The 20,199-nt window shown below is 38.8% G+C and overlaps 1 protein-coding gene across 2 annotated transcripts in view; it reads left to right on the forward strand.

Moving 5' to 3' along the window:
* ca16b (carbonic anhydrase XVI b) overlaps window positions 1–20,199 on the forward strand; it is a 100,198-nt gene that overhangs the window by 57,623 nt on the left and 22,376 nt on the right. For both annotated transcript variants that reach the window (XM_040159581.1, XM_040159580.1), the window contains exons 4-8: window positions 3,797–3,945; window positions 10,152–10,247; window positions 12,395–12,461; window positions 15,418–15,575; window positions 16,697–16,889. In XM_040159581.1, coding sequence (XP_040015515.1) covers window positions 3,797–3,945; window positions 10,152–10,247; window positions 12,395–12,461; window positions 15,418–15,575; window positions 16,697–16,889 — 663 coding nt within the window. The remainder of the gene's footprint in view (window positions 1–3,796; window positions 3,946–10,151; window positions 10,248–12,394; window positions 12,462–15,417; window positions 15,576–16,696; window positions 16,890–20,199) is intronic.

Below are 20,199 nucleotides of genomic sequence, written 5' to 3' on the forward strand. Positions count from 1 at the left end.
TTGATCATAACAGGAATTCGTCCTTCATGTTCTTTAAAAACAGTTCCAAAGTATTGAATGAGATGCATTGTTCTCCAAATGAATCTTTGGCCTTCTGAGTCATCCTTTGTTTTCCACATCACGATTTGCTGCATCCTTGATATTTTGTGTTTTGTCAAGTCCATACACATTTTTTTCATGCTTCCTCCTTGAATTGTTCTTAAGTCGGTGAAGATGACTTCAAACATGACGGATATTATACAAGCCTGCTGTTGTCATTGTATGGTTGTCACAGCGCTGTGGTCCTCAGGAGCCAAGCAGAGGTCTGTTAGTGATACTTGACTCATTTAATTGCTGTCAATTATCATGGCTTTTAATTTTGCATGTATATTATTAAGCTTCAATATTTCACACATCATATTCGTCTTTGCCCATTATTACACAGTATTCTGGGTCCCTCAGTCACTTCTGTCCATGGATAAGTACAGATAAAAAAGAAGACAAACCACTAAAAAATTAAAATACTGAAGTTAACCATGTGGCTGGCATGCATTGGTGTGCCCCACAGTGTCTTTTCTGATGCTACCTCTAGGGGGTGCTAAAGTTGAAATGTTCAAATCCGGCACAGAGGGGCTTTAACTTCATACTATTTAAAAGTCAATGTTGTAATTAAGAACTGAGTGAATAGATCTTAAAGGTTCATTACGATTGATTTCACAATGTTCCCTTGTGCCTTGACCCACTTTGAGATCGAGCTGATTGGCTGCCATTCAAGCCGCATTCCTCAACAAAACATTTCTCAGTAAAATTTCAAACAACTCTCAACCAAATTCATGAGGAATCTGAGGACCCCAGAGACATTTGCATTGATCAAGGATTTACTTTCACACATACTCCCCTTCTCTCACAGGCTGTGATTCAAGGTCTTTTTGGCTAAGCTTCTAATTCCTGCTCTGCTGTTACAGGGTTCAAACACACCCAGGGCTGCATTTCTAATGAAACTCCCAGGGCCAGCCAGCATCCCCTATCCTTGACTTTCCTTGTGCTTCACACAGGATTACACCACTTCAACAACAGCAATAGCAGGGATTCATTACCATCTCTGTAAATGTTTTGCGTGTTCGCAAATGAGTTACACAATCATCATCATGTGATGGGTAATTCTTTCCTATTCAGACTGATTTTCACTTTGACCTGATGCTTTCAGTCTTGGAAATCTCCTGCATCTAAGACCTTTTCCTTCATGCTGTGGGCCATCAGCTTAAGCAGCATTGGCACGTTAATACTGCTGGCAGATTCTTCCTTTCCTCACGACAGGGGCTCAGCTCATCCCTCATCACACGAGGTTCTCCTCTCCTCAAATCTCCTTGTCTCTTCCATCCTTTTTCTCTGGATCTCACACTCACTTTCTTCACGGTTCTTCCTGCCATCCATCAAATGGTGATCTGTTTCTGTTGCCTTGATTCCATCCATTCTCTCTGCACAGCTTGTTCATAATGTCGCCTGTGTTTACTGACAGTCTGTGTTTGCTTGTACATGCTCATACTCATGGTTTGCTTTGTGATATGATTAAAAGTGGGCTGTCCCTCTCCAGAGATGCTAACGAAATCTCACTATGACGGGGGGTGCGGGATCAGCCGACAGAGCACCAGGTCTAATCTGGCTAATAATGTCAAATGTAGACATAGTAAAGGGCTACAGATACATTAACATGTAACCTCAGCCAGAAAAGTAACACAGCTCAAACTAACCCTTACATGACACTGCTGAGCACATTTACAAATGTTGGCTTCCACGGAAGCAGACAGACTGAACTTTTAAGGTGAATCGCAATTGCTGCTGGCACATGTAAACCTCATAACAGCAGTAATTTCTTCAGGAGGAGTTTTACATGGTCTGCTATGAATTCTGAAAAGTGTATGACCCTTAAAAAACATCTCGGAATCCATTGCAGAGTTTCAAAAGTGCATGGTGAGAAATTAGACATTTTAGAGAAGCTGGATGACATATTTTGGCAGATAGCATGCAAAGCTGTGGTGTTTGGTATGGTCAATTATCAAACACCAATATCTTGCAAAAGTAGTCATTTTTGAGGTTATTGAGGTTAATTGATGGCTTATGTCTTCAGAGTTTAATTTTGCACAAACATTTCTCACACAGTGGAGATGTATTTATACTGCTTCACTTCCTGTACCTTGGGATTGGCAGTTCAAGAGAATATTTGAGAGCAAAATCTAGATCGAATACCCCTGGGAGCATAACTGCTTCCTACAGTATGTGAATAAGCTAATAGAAATATCAAGCTCACAAGCAAATTGACAAAAACATTTGTAATTCTTAATATTTAAGTTTAATTTAGAGACTAAAACTGTGGCCAACAGTATTCAGAGGAGGTACTCTCAGAAATAAAATAAACTAATTTGACAGCAGTATTCTAATGATAGAGACCTGAGGCTACATAAGCAAGTGATTTTCAGAAGACATGTAGTTTTAATGGGATAAAACTTTTTCTTACATTGATATTTACACAAGCAGTATATTTGCAAATAAACTTTTAAACTAATATTTATAAAGTTATGTTCTTGTGTACTGTACGTGCTAATGAAACTCAGTTACTGTTAATATTACTACAATACATTCATGCGATACTAGAAAATAGTAGTGAAACCAAATACAAATCCCCTTTCATCTTTTTCTGGAATAAAATGTTATTTAGAAACTTTCAGCGATTTGAAACTGGTAATAATTTTGCATGAGAGAAAATTTATAAATGCCTACTATTATGCAGGCAGAAGCAACAACATTACCACCTTGCAAAAAGCTAGCAGGTTGAAGAAGATCACAAAGCAGGTGAATGCCATTATACTGTATCTTCCTAGTGAACCGTGCAACAAGTTAAAGAGAGAATGGCTTTGTCTGAAGCTGTTCACAGCAGCTTCCCACAGACAACTGATGGAACATGAAGGCCACAGGAGGAGGCTGGCAGGTGCTCTCATTGTGAATGTGCCCACTACGGACTTTGTATCCAGCCATGAAATGGTTCCCTACATACAGGATCTTAAGGAAGCAAACCATGTCAGGCTGTGGGTTGCCAGGTAGCAAAATACCCTTCGGCAAAACTCCCCCCCCCAAGTTCCAGATCATTTCAGATTTTACAGCTTCTTCTCGGCCCTTTTTAAATTGTATCTAATAAAAGGATAAAAGCACATTGATCAGTTTTGCTGAATAATAATTTCAGAATAAAACACAGAGTCTGTGTTCAAGGTAGATCAATTAAGATCCAATTTTATCAACAAAAGAAAAGGAAATGTGCCGTTTGCATAATTCACACATGTATTGAATATTAAAACAGGTCAGAACTACTCTGTCATGTTTGCCAAGTTTGGAATGTCTTAAGAATCTATTCAAGTTTTTAGCTCAGAATGACAAATATCACAGGGAGACATTGACGAATAAACTGAATAATCAGTGTCTGAGGCAGGTAGAAATGGTATTGTGTCATTTTGTTATAGACAATATTCAGATTATGTTTGATATCTTGACAAAATGTATAATCTCAGGATCAGGATAAATATGAACACGCTAGAATTTAAATGTGTTATTTTGAGATAATTGAACTGTCATTACAAAAAACAGATGAAAATTTTAGATAATGAGAAATCCTTTCTGATCTTGAGATAATAAACATCAAAGAAAAAGATGAGTCACTGCCGCTTTGAGTTTCTGTAGAATCAGTTCTGTGACGACTAATCTCCATTTTGCTGCAGTTGCCGGAGTATACTTATTTTTTCCTCTTTGTTTGATTCTTCTTCTCCAGTTGCTGTTCTCCTGAAGGATGACTACTTTGTAAGAGGTGCTGGACTGCCAGGGCGCTTTAAGGCTGAGAAGATGGAGTTTCACTGGGGCCAGAGTAATGGATCAGCAGGCTCAGAGCACAGTATTAGTGGCAGAAGGTTCCCTGTAGAGGTAAAACATCCTGTTGCTACACTACACATGACAAATGTGCAATATCGGGCCTCAGGGGTCATCACTGAATGTAGGAGAATCAGCGAGTCACAGTAGTGTTTAGATAGAAGTGTTTTTATAGAGAACAACAAATTGACACTCTTCAATCAATCAAATGTTGTTAAGCAAATATATCATTTCCAATAATCAAATTAAGGGCATGAACACCAAAATGAAAGTTATGCTAGTAGATTTGACTGAATTCTCTGTGGCATGGATTCAATAGTGCTCGAAACATTCTGCGGTTATTTTAGTCTTCACAAGTTCAAAAGTGTGACAGAGTTGGTGCAGAATTGAAGCAGCACATTAATGCTTCTAAAATCCGATTTCAACTCCTCTCCAGGAAGCTCCAGTGGGTTGAGTGCTAAAGATTTTTCAGACCATCAGAGAAAACAAAATTTACTTTGGTCAATAGCTATTTTTAGGTAAACTCCAGCTTTCAAAGGACACTGAATGACGATGCTTGGAGACTACAAATTTAAAGTATGGAAAGTGTGTGTTACAAAGTGGTTGCGTGGAGTTTGACAGAGTTGGCATTTACCAGGCATGGTTGAAGAAAAAGCATTCAAGTTGCATTATGTGTAGGAACCAGACTTTAACACTATCTTGTTAATTCCTTTATGAAAGTGCAATACAAATTTCCAGCATACCCCTAAAAAAAAATTGCAACATTGGAGGTTTTTAAGAGCAGTAATAGGCTTAAAAATACTGCAAGTCATCAATGAATTAACAAAATAACATATATTTTACAAAATACTTGCCTCATTAATATTCAGTTATTAATCAAAGTACAATATAAACATATTTGATATCTTTTGGTTCAGTAGCAGCTAGCAAGGATATCACATCAACAAAAGTCAAACGAAAAGGTGTGGGGGAAAAAAAGTTTGTAGTAGAGTTTCAATGACATGAGAAGTGAAGCAGAAGTTAGTACTTCTCTTGCTCTTAAAATGTTTTTTGCACAAGGTCAAAACTGATTTATCAGTGCCATTAGTGCCAAAAGACAAAGAATAGGCAGAAAAAACAAAGGGAGAACAGGCTGGAAGTAATAAAGGGAAAGCAGAAAAAAATGAACAGACATCACCAACTCTTGTAGCACAGATATAAAGGGTATTAAGTCTGAAACCTTTTGGTATTATTTATTCTGGTTTATGGATTAAAGCAGAAATCCCACTTTTTTTATGTGGTGCGGAGAATGAGTTATTAGTGCCTTTCAAATTTTTATCATTTACAAAGCCATTCTTATTCATTATCTAAATTAATTTGCAAATATGTCATACATTTTGGGGGTTATATAAAATGTTTTTAACCCATCTATTGTCAAATAAATAGTGTAAATATAACAGTGTATGAAAACAGAAAAAGGCTGTCAGTGTGTCTCTCTGTCCTATCTCCAAACACACAGCTAGAGTCGTCCTCCGTTTGTATCTTGGCCCTGTTCTTTGGAGCCCTCTCTGTAGGGACGGCTTTTGATGCTGAATGGCTGCGTAATTAGATTTATTTTTTGCCACATCATTTTGTGTTCAGCGTAGTGTTAAAGGGCACTGGATTATATACAGCCATTACAAAGCTATTGTGCATATGGCTCCTTTGATGGTGTGCTTCTAAATAAGATGATTGAATTCACTTTAATGACCAATTTGAGCAGCTATTGGAAAAACCTGAGCAAGAACAAGAAACGTATGCCCTCCAGATGTATCATTTATAGATGTGAGATATAGATTTGTAGCTTAGCACGTCTTTGTGTATAGACCAAGATTTTTGCATTGACCTCTCTGTCAAAGAACATGGATTCCAAAGCGAATGTGCTTGAAATTGAAAAGGATGATGCTCTTTTTATATAGAAAAAGACCATCATCATGATACAGACCTGCCAAGGGGTACATGGAAAGACTGTGAAGTAGATCGGCTAATTAAAAGAAGAAGAAAAAAAAAACCGCAAACAATGATTCGGCCAAAAATGTATATCCATACATTTGTCTGTAGGAGGAAAATAAACATATGAATAGGATTACAAATGGGTTGATGCTGATCTTTAGTATACAGTACAAATGCAAACCTTGCCAAATCTTGCTGGATAAAAAAGGGAAAAGGGACCAAGCCTAAACATTTGCAATTACAGGATAACTGTGTCCTGTGTGGTATGAAAAAATATGGCTACCCTATCCACGTTTCTAAATTAATAAGGCTAAATAACAATCATTAATCATCAAATAGAGTATTTGTGCTGATTCGAGGAATCTATGCATTTGTAATATACTGGCATTCTGAATGCTACAAAATGCATGACAACAATCATGAAGGAAGCACTACCATTTTGAGGCAAATGACGTCTGGTATTTTCTTCATAATTTAAACGATGGGTAACCCTCTTATTGTACCATTAATTCTGTTGACATGCATTTCAAAAAAATGGAGCCAAGGCAGGACTAACTTGACATACAGTATGATTGGGACTGAGGTTTCGTAAGTGACACCATGGTCTAATGTTTAAAGAAAATTATTCTCTTATTGATAAGTCAGCCTACACGTACTGTATCAAACATGATGTATTATTTCACACTGTAGCCCAGAAGGTGAAAGAATAAAATCAAGTGATGAATGGTTGAAAAGGAATATGGCTATGTAGGATCTAGCCTTTGGCCATTTAACTGTTCCATCCTGTAAGATGTGGCATTTTCATTTTTCATATTTATGCGTTGACATGGTTTGATAGATTTGAGATTATATTACATCTGACACCACGTGTGCAGCAAAACTCTACATCTTTGTAAATATTTGTGTTTCATAGACCCAGTGATCTTTTAAAGCAGAGGTTGACTTTTGTTTTGTTGTGTATACTGTATGTTTTGTTCTTCGAGAGTTGAGCAGCCTGACCTTGGAGGTTGAGCTCCAGGGCTTATTCATCTCCCTTAAACAGAGACTGTTTCCAATCTGTCGTCTAATTATCTCTCCACTCCAAATGAGTCACAGTCAGCCCTGAGTTGCATATACCACACTGCGTAAAGCATTTACTCTTACAGTGGGGAAAAAATAAACCTCTAAAGCGTTTATCCCACCTGCCCAGAAGCTTGAAAACACACACAAATATACAGTAGTTCACCCATGGGTACAGGGGGTGGAAAGACAAATCCAGTGAGCTATATTATGGAACTGCTCTGCCCTTGTAACATGGTCATGTAAAAAAACAACCAATGGCCTGTTTGGCCCACGGCTCCTGAGCTTAATCTAACCACAGTCTTTTTCATGGGAGTGAAGTGGGGAAATCGATAGATGGACCACCTGTTCGCTCATACAGCACAATGAAAAATGAAAATGTGGATTCTTTTCTGCCGCAGGGTACTATAGGGAGATCTTTTCTAATAATAAATTAGGGTGTCACCGAGGTTAGATTAATTATACATGGATTACAAATCATACCTTGGAAGGGTACACGTTTGCACACAGTACTGCAGATGTATGAAGTGTTAGAGTGGGTGTACAGTACAGTACATTTCAGAAAGAGAACAGCTCCAGTAGCACTGAAAGTATCTCTGCAACAGAAAGTTAAGAAAACACAACAAAATCCTTAAAACGTGATTGAACTAAAAACTGATGAACAGCCCTGAACAAGCGAGTTGTTACCGAGGTCGGTGGAGCAGGGAATTACTGAAGTCAACAACCCGTCAGTGGTGTTGGAAAATGAGTGTACGATGAATTGGATGGCTGGTAAGGCTATATGCAACTTGTCGAACTCACAACAGCCATCATAGCAAAAGCAACACATGAACAACACAGTGAATAGCTTTTTATAAGGAGCCATATGACAGGAGACAAACAACACTAGTCTTTTTATATTGACATTAAGAACGCCTGTAATGTTGGCTGTATCACTGGAACAAGTTTTTATATATATATATTTACCAAGTATTTGTTTAGTTCCACTCAGCTGTTGTGTGGTATTGAGTTATATTAACAGCGGCATTACCACTATTAGGTAAATATGAAAATGGGCAAGCAAATTCAGATCTTGTAGTGAATCTTTGTGCATTCTTACTGTAACAAACATTGGGCTGTGTTGCTGTCGTTTTAAATGCACATGGGTAATAAATGCAGTATTTCTGTGTTTACTGAGCCATAATCCGCTCTCCATTCTATGGTCTTTTTTCACTGTCTGAGAAGTTCTCTGCTAGTTATCTGTAATGTGAAACACCAAGATTTATTTATTTGTTCAGCAACACCCACTGAAAAAAATTTGTGACACTTTATTCTTCTTGAAAATGAGGGTTCTACCACCTTGTAGGTGCTCAAGTGAAAGAATAAGGTGGATGGTTATGTGTTAATGGACTAAGATCATCATCCTGTGTTAAAAAGGACACATTCACCTGTTAACAACAAAATGCTGTGGTAGAATAGTTGAGGATAAAGAAAGGAAAGAAGAACACATTTGTGCTGCTGTGATTAATCTGAGACCTCTGAACACAAACTTATTTCCTGTAGTTTTCTTGTCTTGCCTCAATATCTTGCTGTCTTGGGAAATCATGCCAAACATGACTTTGTTTTTTCACCTGTTTGTGCTTAAATGGAACTTGGCAATGCAGAGCAGCTTCCAGCGCTTGTGTTTGCACTCACTTTGTGTTGGAAAACTGAAAAAAAACATTGAGGCCCATAAACTGTATTTGGACAAAAAAAATTGTTCAGGAGATATAGACAGCATGGGCTGTCTGCTCTAGAGAGAAACCTGGAGGTAAATTATAAAGCTCAAATTATGTTTTGTTGTCTTTTAGTTTCCACCTGCTGCCTCTTGTCTCTTGTAAGGTGTTGTTGGTTATTGGCACTGTCTTTACATATTTCACTGTAAAACAATATTGGTAAATTTGTACTGATATGAAGGTGTCTGGATGTCTTAATACATTTTAAAGAATTTTCAGGCCACCTGCCTGTCCTGCTTAAAATTAAGAACTTTCTGTGGATGAATTTTACTCCAATGAGCGGTTTTATGTCAGAACTCAAAAACATACAGTGAAACGAAGCATGCTATCAAGTGACTCAAATCGCTTTTGGCTTCATTTATTTTTATTTGCTGCAATGAAAGTGTTTGATAATTGATAATTTATTTGATAAGCATGTTTTCCAAAGTCTGGTGTTAACAAGAGCGGGTCACATGAGCCAATCTCAGTGAGTAAATGAAGCCTAAGGGGGGCAGTTTAATTGGGTAATGCAGCTAATAACATCTGAAGGGTGATGAATGGCCAGTGCTCTTTCTTGCTGAGTTCTCAGACAACAAATTAGCTCCATTAAAGGCTGCAGTTAAAGGAACTCTGAAGCAAACTGATTAACTTAAATTATCTGGATTGAGTCCTTTTGTACCTGGCTTAGGCCTGCGGTACACATTAATGGATTTATCTTTATTTATACGCTTATTTACTTTGACTTTTTGCATCTGTTGTCAGCACAGCAAATTGTGGCTGGGGTTTTCTCGTACTTTTCCTTTGAAACAGAAAAGAGGCAAGCATAGCCTTTAATTAAATCAACATGTAGGACCTTTTTCTTATTGCCAATTAACTTGGTTCAGTGACATGAAAGGGTTTTTCAGTTTAAAGAGGCTCGAGACAGTGAAATGATGGACAACTCCAGTTGGTACTTTCAGAATCATTTACTGATTTTGATCAGCACTACTATAATGTGTCTGCTTTGAAATTTTTTTTTTTTTTTTTTAATAGACAACCAGAGCCATGGCAGGTATGTGATGTATTCTGTGTATGATAGTTTGTGGATTATACCCACACATCCTTTGCTAAGCTTTGTTGTGAAATCAGAAGCAATGTTGTGGGTGATTTAAGGTAATTGGGAGCAATGATTAAAGCACACAATTCTCTTAGATCTCACCACAGGAAGAGAGCACATTCCTCCAGTTCTTCCTCTCTTTTCATGACTGTCTCTGCGAGGACAGTCGCCCTGAGGAATAGGCTGCTGTATTTCTCTAGCATCCTCCAGGAGTGGCAGTACACAAAAAGGAATGACACAGATTATGGGAGATTTATGAGAGTGATAAATACACCCTCTTTTATGCCCCCCAAAACACCTTTTCATCAGCTCCTCAGCAATGTGTCCAAGTGATTAATGACAGGGCTGTTCATTCTCCTTTTCCACTCCTCAAGCTGTTTATGCTCTGTTTCCCAACACAGATGCAGATATACCTTTACAATTCAGATGACTTTGACAGCCTCAGTGCTGCCATTCAGGAAAGACGCATCATTGCTGCCATGGCCGTCTTCTTTGAGGTAAAGTATCACCTAGACTGAAGGTCAAGACAAATATAAGAAGAAAACAAAGATTACATTAAAAAACAGCTAGTAAAGCAGAGACTTTTTAATCATGCTAGCGGCATGGCTCTAGGGATTGCAAGGTCTGTGTGTTGGTCAGTCCACCACTTTGTTCCAGACTAAAATATGTCACCAACTATCACATGGATTGCCTTGAAATGTGGTACATACATTTATGTCCACTTCAGATCGCCATTTAGTGGTTGGTGGCATTACCCACATGGAAAATATCCTTTTCGTGGGCTTATGAAATAATTTTATGAACATAAATAGTATTCACCACCAACTGTAAGAAATAGTTTACAAAAATAGGGAGATGAGTGAATAAATATAACACAAATTGATAGAAAGAAATTGACAAAAATGAGAGGAAAATAGTAACGTATACTAAGAAAATAACAATACGGATCATACAGGATGGAAAAAGGATGTTGTAAAAAAGTGAGGCAATTATGACTTGAGGGGGATAGTTTGAATTGTGTTTGTCCTATTATGAAAAAGATAAAGATATGAACAAGCTTTTGAGGTCAGTAAAAATGATCTCTGGCCCCTTTGTTGCAATAGAAAATCTTCTTTTCACCTGGTTGCTTATTATTTTTCTTGTTCTGTGGCACACTGCAGATTGCTTACTGAGATACTACAAATTGCCCCCTGAAGGTCTGCACACATAAGCTCTTAATGGACAAGAATGGTCCTAATTTCTGTCAACTGTAAAAACACCTCAGAGATTTATGAACTGTGAAAAAGCATACACCAGCAGCACTGACACCTTCAGGGTCCCTCTCCATGTTACAGTCTTTATTTCTATTAGCACTGTCTTTGCGATTGATGGCAGGTGATCAATGCTCGCTAACATTCAGCTTAATAGTATATAGGCAAGGGTCAGCTCTCAGGCAAAAGGAGGCTGGAATGGGGACACAGGTGTTTGTAATGTAGGTCTACCCTCAGACAGTGATGAACTGTGTGTGTACAAGGACCTAAATTCCTCCGCTGGGTCCTGACAGCCCTATTGCTTTCTGCAATTAGCACCACCATACACAATCCGCTGAATAGCGGTTTACAGTGTGAGGGCTTTTAAGCAGAAAGACACACACTTTGGCTCAGATTTACCATTTCTAATCAATGAGGAGAGTTCCTCCTATCTCCCCAAAGGCCTGTTAATGGCCTCTAAGGTGTGCATATTATCCACATTCAGCATTCAGTTCCAAACAATTATTCTCCCCTGACTGACCTGAATTAATTTTGCGCAAGAGAAGATTGGTCCCTGCGTTCCAACACTGTTTTGTCCAGTCTTGTTTCTAAAGTAGGACATTGGGAATATTGCAGACGGTTGGGCTGAACAATATTTGCCAGTCTTCAGTCATTGCAAAGAATTAACAGTAGGGCTAACAGATAGGGAGTGAATCAACACTTTTAGTAGCCTTGAGTCTAGCTAGCAGCCAAAAGGCCTCGTAGAGTTGCGGGGGTCACACTTGATAGCAACAGCTACAGAAAGACACAAAGTCTCATAAAAATCAAAGCATCAAAAGTTTTAACATACTTAAAGCAGAACAGAGCAGTGATCAAATAGTTGTATTAATGGTGTTTTTTTGGTACATGGGTACTGTACTTAAACAGTCTAAACATCAAGGTAATTTTGTGTAACATTATGAATGGTAAATACAGTGTCATGATGTTACAAGTTAAAATGTAATAAAGGTTTATTTAAAGATGCATAAATACTGCTAGTATTTGGTAGAGTAAATGTCATGGACTTTATGTTTTGTTTTTTTAGGATAATTTGTTTGGAAACAAATACACTTCACAGTATTTTCGTCTAGTACAACACCACAAATGACAGCTTCAAAAATGACAAGAGGACTGAATCAACTGTACTTTACAGTCAACCTACAAAATCTTACTGAAAAATTTAACACTATGGACTTCACAATAGTGACAGATGGTATTAGATGTTGCTAGATTATATTGTATTGTAGAGATGTTGCCTTTACTGTGTCCACCCCCTGTATTTTGTTCATATTGATTGTCTTTAGTCATTATGTTAGGTTATTATTCTAGTCTTGTAATCCCTTTTGTAATCCATTGTCTCTGGACATTTCCTGCAGCTGGGGCAAAAAGACAATCCAGCTGTGGACCCCATCATCCAGGGACTGAAAGGAGTAGTGCATCATGGTAAGTTATGGCAAAGTAACCCCCTTACAAACTCTGAATCATATAGAACAATCTTATAGTATTGATTTAGCGAGTGCATTTACATTTAATGTCCATAAATGTATATGTTTATGTTTTTCTTTGTTTCTCTGTAGTGTTTTGTGTTTATTTATTTTCCACAGATTTTTTTTTAAATCTGTCACACCAAAATCTCATCCACATGAAACATTGCTGAGGGGATTAAGTTCATGTCGAATACTCAAAAATAAATAATCCCATACAAAATCACTCTGACATTACTGTTGTTGATGTTTTGGTTGATCCTAAAGGTAAATTCCTTGTGAAAGTGCAGACATGGTCCTCCAAACTGCCTCCAAAGAACAAAGACTGATGCTTTTCTATTTAACTGCTTAAACATTGGGTTTAAAAAAAAAATAAAAAAAATAAAAAAATCTGAAATTAGTCTAAACACAAGATATGAGCAGAGTTTAACTTCAAAAGGAGGCAAAATTTGCAAGATACCGCCTCTCCCTCGCTACTGTAGCTCCACAGTAGGAGACCTCCCAAAGAGCTTCACTCACAGAGGCAGCACTGTTAATTACATCTGAGCCTCAATTAGACAACACTCTGTTTTAGTCTGACTCAGATGTACATTTAGATGCTCTCATGGACTGAAGTTCCTGCAGAGGCTTATATTCACACTTAAACTATTGATGTCTAGTGCTGTATGTCATGGTACTATTCTTCATGGCACATTGTCTTAAATTACTGCTGCTGTGCTGGCTTCACTGCATGCATGACTTATGCAGACCGTGAGCAGATGTTTTAGCATGACTGTGTAATCTTTTACTGCAGCTGGGGACATAGCAGCTCTGTTTACACGGACACGTATGGCTTGTTTTACAACCTGCCGCTGACGGTCTTTATATGAGCATAATCATGCACTGACAAGGACATGTAAATTGACGAGGATATATAGAAGCATGGTGTCACGGTTCTTAGAAAAGGGAGCCAAGAGCATGACTCAGGAGCCAGATGTAAAATTAAAGAGTCTTTGCTTAGGAAAAAACAAGGATAAAAAAATTCAAGCAGGCAAACAAAGTACAAAGGGTCGGGCTGAGGCAAAATCCAAAAAACACGAGCAAGGTCAGTAGGTTTGTGAAGATTCTCAGTCATCCAGGTCATGGTATTTTAAAGTGCTATACGAAGGCAGCTGTACTTGCATGAGGTCTTTTGAAAACGTTCAACTGGTATAGTACATTCTGGGGAGCTAATGAGTGAACGGGGAAAAAGGTGAACAGGTGACTGGGGAGGAGGAGCAGGTGAGGTAATACTGTTGATGGGAAAGGCAGGCAGGTGGGAGTGGCAGGGTCTGAAATGACAGCAGAATTAGAACATGTTTGCACAAACAACTGGACTGAATCAATGAAAAGATGAATGAGAAGACTGAAACTCAAAACCATAATAGATGGAATAATTGCTCTGTACCCCAAGATTAGTGCTGGGCTACACTGAGTAATTTCTAATTATAATTTCACTCCCTGTACTTTCTGGAGATGAATGTTTTAATGTTGTGAAATGTGTGTTGATGAGGTTATGTTTTTTTGTGTTGAGATTTGAAAAAAAAAAAAAGTGCTACTTGTCGAATGAAGAAGAAAAGACAAACACAAAAGCTCACTTACAGACCACTGTACTCTTTAAAAAAAATGGCCTCTGAATCAGAAAATCTGTCATTTTTTCTTCAGTGAATTTTCTAGACCACAAATTTCACTGAAGTAATTTCAATAAAGAAAATAGCCCATTTTCTGATTGGGCTGTTATCAGCTAGGAGGCCATTTCACCTGTGGTCTTTATTTCACAGAGGTATTTAATTCCCACTTTTCTTTTGTTATATAACCTTGCCAAGATTTCCATTTATGCTAGTTTATCTTATGAATCTCGATCAGTCTCCAAAAATGGCTGAACTCTGGGTTGTGCAGCTACACAGATGTTTCTGCTAACACCACCGTATCTCTCACCTCCCAGTTGAAAGAGAGCTCAGTGTGGGTGTGGTGGTTTTTTGACTCTCTTCCTGCTGGCTGCTAAATGCTCCTCGCCTCCTCCCCCGTTTGGGTGGTTGGTTTTCCACTAACTCGTTATCCCAGAGTCATCCATCCATCAGCATCTCAGCGGCCCATGAGCGATAGGGCACGTACACTGCCTGAAGACGGGGAGAAGAAAGGCTGTGAATACTGAATTTGACTCTGAGTACGGATGAGGCATGGGGGCGAACCCTCCAGTGCCTCTGTAGTGCTATCAAATTCAAACCACACCCAAAACCTCTGTTCCTTTTTAGATAAGGTCATGAGCTGTGAGAGATTGGATTTGACATAAATTTAGCTTTATTTGGGTTTTTCACGTCATATTTCAAGGAAAAAACAAGCCCACTCGCATAGCCCACATGGCGTATTTGCAGGAGATAAAGGGATCTTCCTCTGCATCACAAAGTGCTGCTTGTTGTTATTGTGTTTTACATGGCCTTGCCTGGGTCTGATCAGAGGATAGAACAGATCCGGTAATCATTTGGATCTGTCTTAATCCCTGTGGTCCATGCTATGGTTGTTACATGGAGCAGAGCACGCTACCACCCAGCCACAGATCAGCTGTCAGAGCAGGCCATTTTATCAGACTCCCCTCCCTTTGCTTCTCTCTCAGCCCATCTGAGTACAGAGATCTGGCCAGAGTGATAACAAGCGGTGAGGCTTTTAACTGCTTCCACCATCATTCCACTAGTGGAGGCTTCAGGAAAGCAGTAAAAATGCTACAGGGAGAGTGAAATGAAACGACCTTGTAAATGTTGGTTTAAATGTAGCTCAAGATATGCAGGGTTTTTAGCAGAGCGTTAAAGAGTGAAATATTTGGTATTTTTGTAGCTGTACAGAAGGCTGTGCTTGTTATACCTGCATATTGACAAGTTTTGATCCCATGCCATACCCAGAAAAGGAGACCAACCTCAGGTCTTTCATCCTGAGGGATCTGCTGCCATCATCAGTGGACAGTTATTACCGATACACCGGCTCTCTGACCACGCCGCCCTGCAGCAAGGTAGTGGAGTGGATCATCTTCTCCCAGCCTGTGTATCTGTCCCACTTGCAGGTGCGTTCAGTCCACACACACACACGGCCAGACAGCTATATTCTCCACGCACAGTCAAATCCCATTTGCAAATAGTCAGTGGATAACTTGCTGTCCCACAGTGTCAGTGCACAAGCAATTTTTCCCCTCCTCCCCATCCTACCTCTTCTTTCTTCCGTTTTAGCCGTGTTCCTCAACAACTACTCTGCATATGAAACCATAACTGCCTATATAGAGGATGATTAAGCGGAAAGGGGGGAGCCAATTACTGGTATTTGAATGAAACTAAGTGTGAGATAGCTCTTCTACATATATCATACTGGCAGTCTGTGACTGTGACTATAGGCTCTTAAACAAAATACTGCTGCACATGGATTTAAATGTTCATTAATTTGAATTATTGCAGTTACAGTTTAACATATGTTTAAAGAAAATGTAGCATTTTACAGCAGTTACCTTTGTGCTGTACAACAGCTTACCTCCGACTAGTTTTGCCATTGTGATTTTGAGAGATAATAAATGCCAAATCATGCCCTACGCTTTTTGCTGATCCCATACACAGTCCTTTGCTGCATCTTTTATACATACAATTCTTGGGTTACGCAGCTGCATATACTCTAGAGCGTTCTGTGCTATAGAAATTTGCAGGGCTCAGTGGAATTTCTATCAGCTTGCAGGAGGACAAATCTTTTGTTCCGAAATGACTTGTGCTGCAAGAATATTGATCACTGCTACAATGTTTGTGACGCTCACAGATAGTCTTTATGAACCTGTAATTCATTTCTCCAAGCATGCATAGGGCACATTGATTTCACAGTATCTGTAATGTGTAGTCATTACAGCACGCGGCAGGAGATCATTCATGGCAATCAATGGCCACAAATTTTGCCACATTGAGAAGTTACAGCCCGGTAGGTAGCCAGGATGATGATTGAGGTCCGTGCCTGCTGGTGCCTGCTGGTGCCTGTGGTGTAAATGTCTCTTGCAAATACTGTGCTCCAGTTGTGAACAGTCAGCTACTGGCGAGTGGTTACATATGCAGTCCTGCATAATGTATTCAACACACACACACACACACACACATCGTAACAAAAGCAGTTAATTTTGTTTCAAATAGCTATTCTCTGTTTCTTTTCATCCAGCTGGAGGCCTTTTACTCCATCTTAACAACAGAGCAACAGGACCATGTCAAGTCTGTAGAGTACCTAAGGAACAACTTCCGGCCCCTGCAGGACCTGGACAATAGGAAAGTCTTTAAGTCGGCTGTGAAAGACGCATGGCATAAAGATTTGACTGAGATCCTGAGAAGCCCTCACAGCACTGAGTCTTCAAGAGGTAAGTTACATATTATGCATTTTATGTATTGTATCAGATTCTGTGGTTTGCACTTTAGCATGACTGGTATAACCCGAGGAGCTCCGGTAAAAACAATCATTACTTAAATTTTTTATTAGTTCTTGTGAAATCCTACCTAAATTATTCAGAGTAGTGACAGTTTGCCGTAAACTAGTGGCATGGTGTAATTAATACGGTTAAGTTTGGATTAGTATTATGCACTGATCACTGTGTGTAGGCCAAGGTCAAAAATCAGCAAACATCACATCCCAACAGCTACCCAAAATCGTACCCAAGCCATCTACCTTTTTTGCACTTTTGCTAGCTTACAACCTTCAAAATTTGTCCTAATCAACTATTCACTAAGCCCCTGCCCCTTAGGTAATGTTGCTATCCCTGTCAAGGTTTCCATTTTCACACAGCACATATGCAGTTTACAATAATAACTGTGGCAGATTTACCACTGCAAAGTCTTAGTAACTTTTTGAAACAATGGGTCCTTGATTTCAAACAGTGGCAAACAAAGGCAAGCTTTCTCATTTCTTTCTAGCTGGTGCCTATTAATTTTGCCAGCTAAAATGACAACTGTTGCTGGCGAATTTTATTAGCTATACCCATATAGGATTTGAAACCAAGCCATCAAGATGTGATTGAAGTGTAGACTTTCAGTTTCAATTCAAGGGGTTTAAGAAAAATATTGCATTAATCGTTTAGGAATTACAGCCACGTTCATACATAGTTCCTCAGTTTCAGAGGTTCAAAAGTTTTTTGGATTGGATAAACCAACATAATTATAATATAAAGATTATTTTTAATATTTGAATGAAAATCCTTTGCAGTCAATGACTGCCTGAAGTCTGGAACCCATGGACATCACCAAATGCTGAGTTTCCGCCCCTGTGATGCTTTTTCAGGCCTTTAGTGCAGCCGCCTTCAGTTGCCGCTTGTTTGTGGGTCTTTCTGCCCTCAGTTTTGTCTTCATGACGTGAAAAGCATGCTAAGTTGGGTTGGGGTCAGATGACTGACTTGGCCACTGAAGAATAATCAATTTCTTTGCCTTGAGAAGCTCTTAGGTTGCTTTCACAGTATGTTTTGCTTCATTATCCATCTGTACTGTGAAGCACCATCCTATCAGTTGTGCAGCATTTGGCTGAATCTGAGCAGATATCATAGCCTATACACTTCAAAATTAATCTTGCTACTTCTATCATTAGCCACATTGTCAATAAACACCAGTGACCCAGTTCCATTGGCAGCCATAAATGCTCATGCCATAACACTGCCTCCATCATGTTTGACAGATGATGTGGTTTGCTTTGGATCAGGCGATATTTTTGTTAAACCCCTTGAATTAAAGCTGAAAGGCTATACTTCAATCACATATTGATGGCTTTAAATCCATTCTGGTGGTGTACATAAGCAAATTATGAAAATTGTATCACTTTCCAAATACTTATATACCCGACTGTTCATAATATCATGCTAAAAGACTGAGGCTAAAGCTGCAGGAACTAGGCTAAAAATCTGCATCATAAGGTGATGACCCAAAATTAAGATATGGAATAAAGAAACAGCACTGTTCTTACATTGCAGTGTAGAAATGATAAATCCTAGTATTCTAAGTATGATAAGGAAAAAAAGATATGCTATCCCTCAACCTTGGTTCTGACTATGGGTAGTTATCTGGACATGCTAGTGACTGCTGCCTATGTTGGAGCCAATAAATCTACTGTTTAATCTGTTCCTTATACTTTTGTGCTTATGTTTTTGAATTTGGAAAGACAACATTCAACATTCAAACTCTATGACTTCTGAGCATCTTTCTTAGTAGAGCCCCATGCACAATGCTTCAACATGTCGAAGAGGCCAGTTTGACAGGCCTGCTGTGCTGAGCTATGATTTGACAGTCACTGTTCAGGGGAAGGGGTTTAGCAAATGGTCATTTGGGTTCCACATTGACCTCCTTGCTAAGATGCCCAAACTGTTGTAAATCGTGTCCAATAATGCCTCCGTACTAATGTAGAATAAATGTGTCAAAAATAACATGTTTTGTAAATGATTTGTATTTGTATATAAATGGGAGAAATACTATCACAGTAACTCTGAGTGTCCTAAAATTTAAGTCCTGATTGCGCAGGACTAGTACTATCTGCGGCCCTCCTCTCATTGGCTGCAGATATTGTTTATTTTCATGATATGTAAATTAAAGATCCTCATAAAGAAACTTTGGTTTTTCAGCCCTTTTTATTTTTTTTCTGGTCAAAAATCTGGGAGGCTGCAGAGAAAATTATTAATGAAAAAAAAATCAGTAGGTATAATATAATAATATAATATAATAGGACCATAGAAGGTAATTCTTTTTTTTTTTTCATTTTTGGTATTGTAAAAATTACTGACAAAGCACATTCTGATGTGATTAAAATCACTAGAATAATAGGTAATAATTTAAATTTCTGGAGATTTTGTGCTAAAGCTCCTGTCAGAAGAGTGCACATGATTCTCTTGTTGTTACAAGATTTTTCTATCAAAGAACATATTCATGCCAAGCACATTTCTCAAACAGGTTTGATTAGAGCATCTTTGTTCATCTTACTCTTTTTTTATGCGAGCAACTCGCAGCACTTGCTTCAACTGAACAGTACAGGAACTATGGAGATTAATGAGAGAGGCTGCTGGTCCTTAAAGTGGTGTTGTTGGTGTCTAGCGGGGAGAATTGATTGGGAATCCCTGTGATGAAGTTGGAGCACTCTAACAGGGCCGATCAGCAATCATCATTAATATGTGGCAAAGCTAAAATAGACTCATACAAATTAAGTTGTGAAATTGCTTTTGAGGCATTATGTCAGTAGGCAGAATGAATGTGGACCAGTATCTCTCAATTTTTTCCACTTCTCCTCCCTCTTTCTCATTTTCTCGTTTTGTCTCTCGGATTTCTATTTCTCGGTGTAAAAATATAAGAATTCATAGTTGATTGGAGGCGCTGGGAGTAAACAGTGTCAGTCTTATCTTGAGGGGTGGCATCTGTCAAGATTGTGTATTTGTGAGTTGTTGGTGGGGGGTGGGGGTATTTATCTGCACACAGTAAATGATGGCTTTGCTTGTAAATGTGGTTAGAGCCAGGGCCACACCTTGACTGAATGTTCCATCACTGTGGCTTTTATAGCCATGAGGGTTGTTTGGCCATTAGAGATGCATAGCTAACTTTTCTGATGCAAAGTACAGGTTGCAGATTTGTTTGTGTGGTGCAGATTCATTGTTTGTCCAGTGATAATGCCGAGATATACTGGGCAGTATTTACTTAAACAGTTGT

This window comes from Xiphias gladius, chromosome 21 (genome assembly GCF_016859285.1).
Source record: "Xiphias gladius isolate SHS-SW01 ecotype Sanya breed wild chromosome 21, ASM1685928v1, whole genome shotgun sequence".
Taxonomy (NCBI): Eukaryota; Metazoa; Chordata; class Actinopteri; order Istiophoriformes; family Xiphiidae; genus Xiphias; species Xiphias gladius.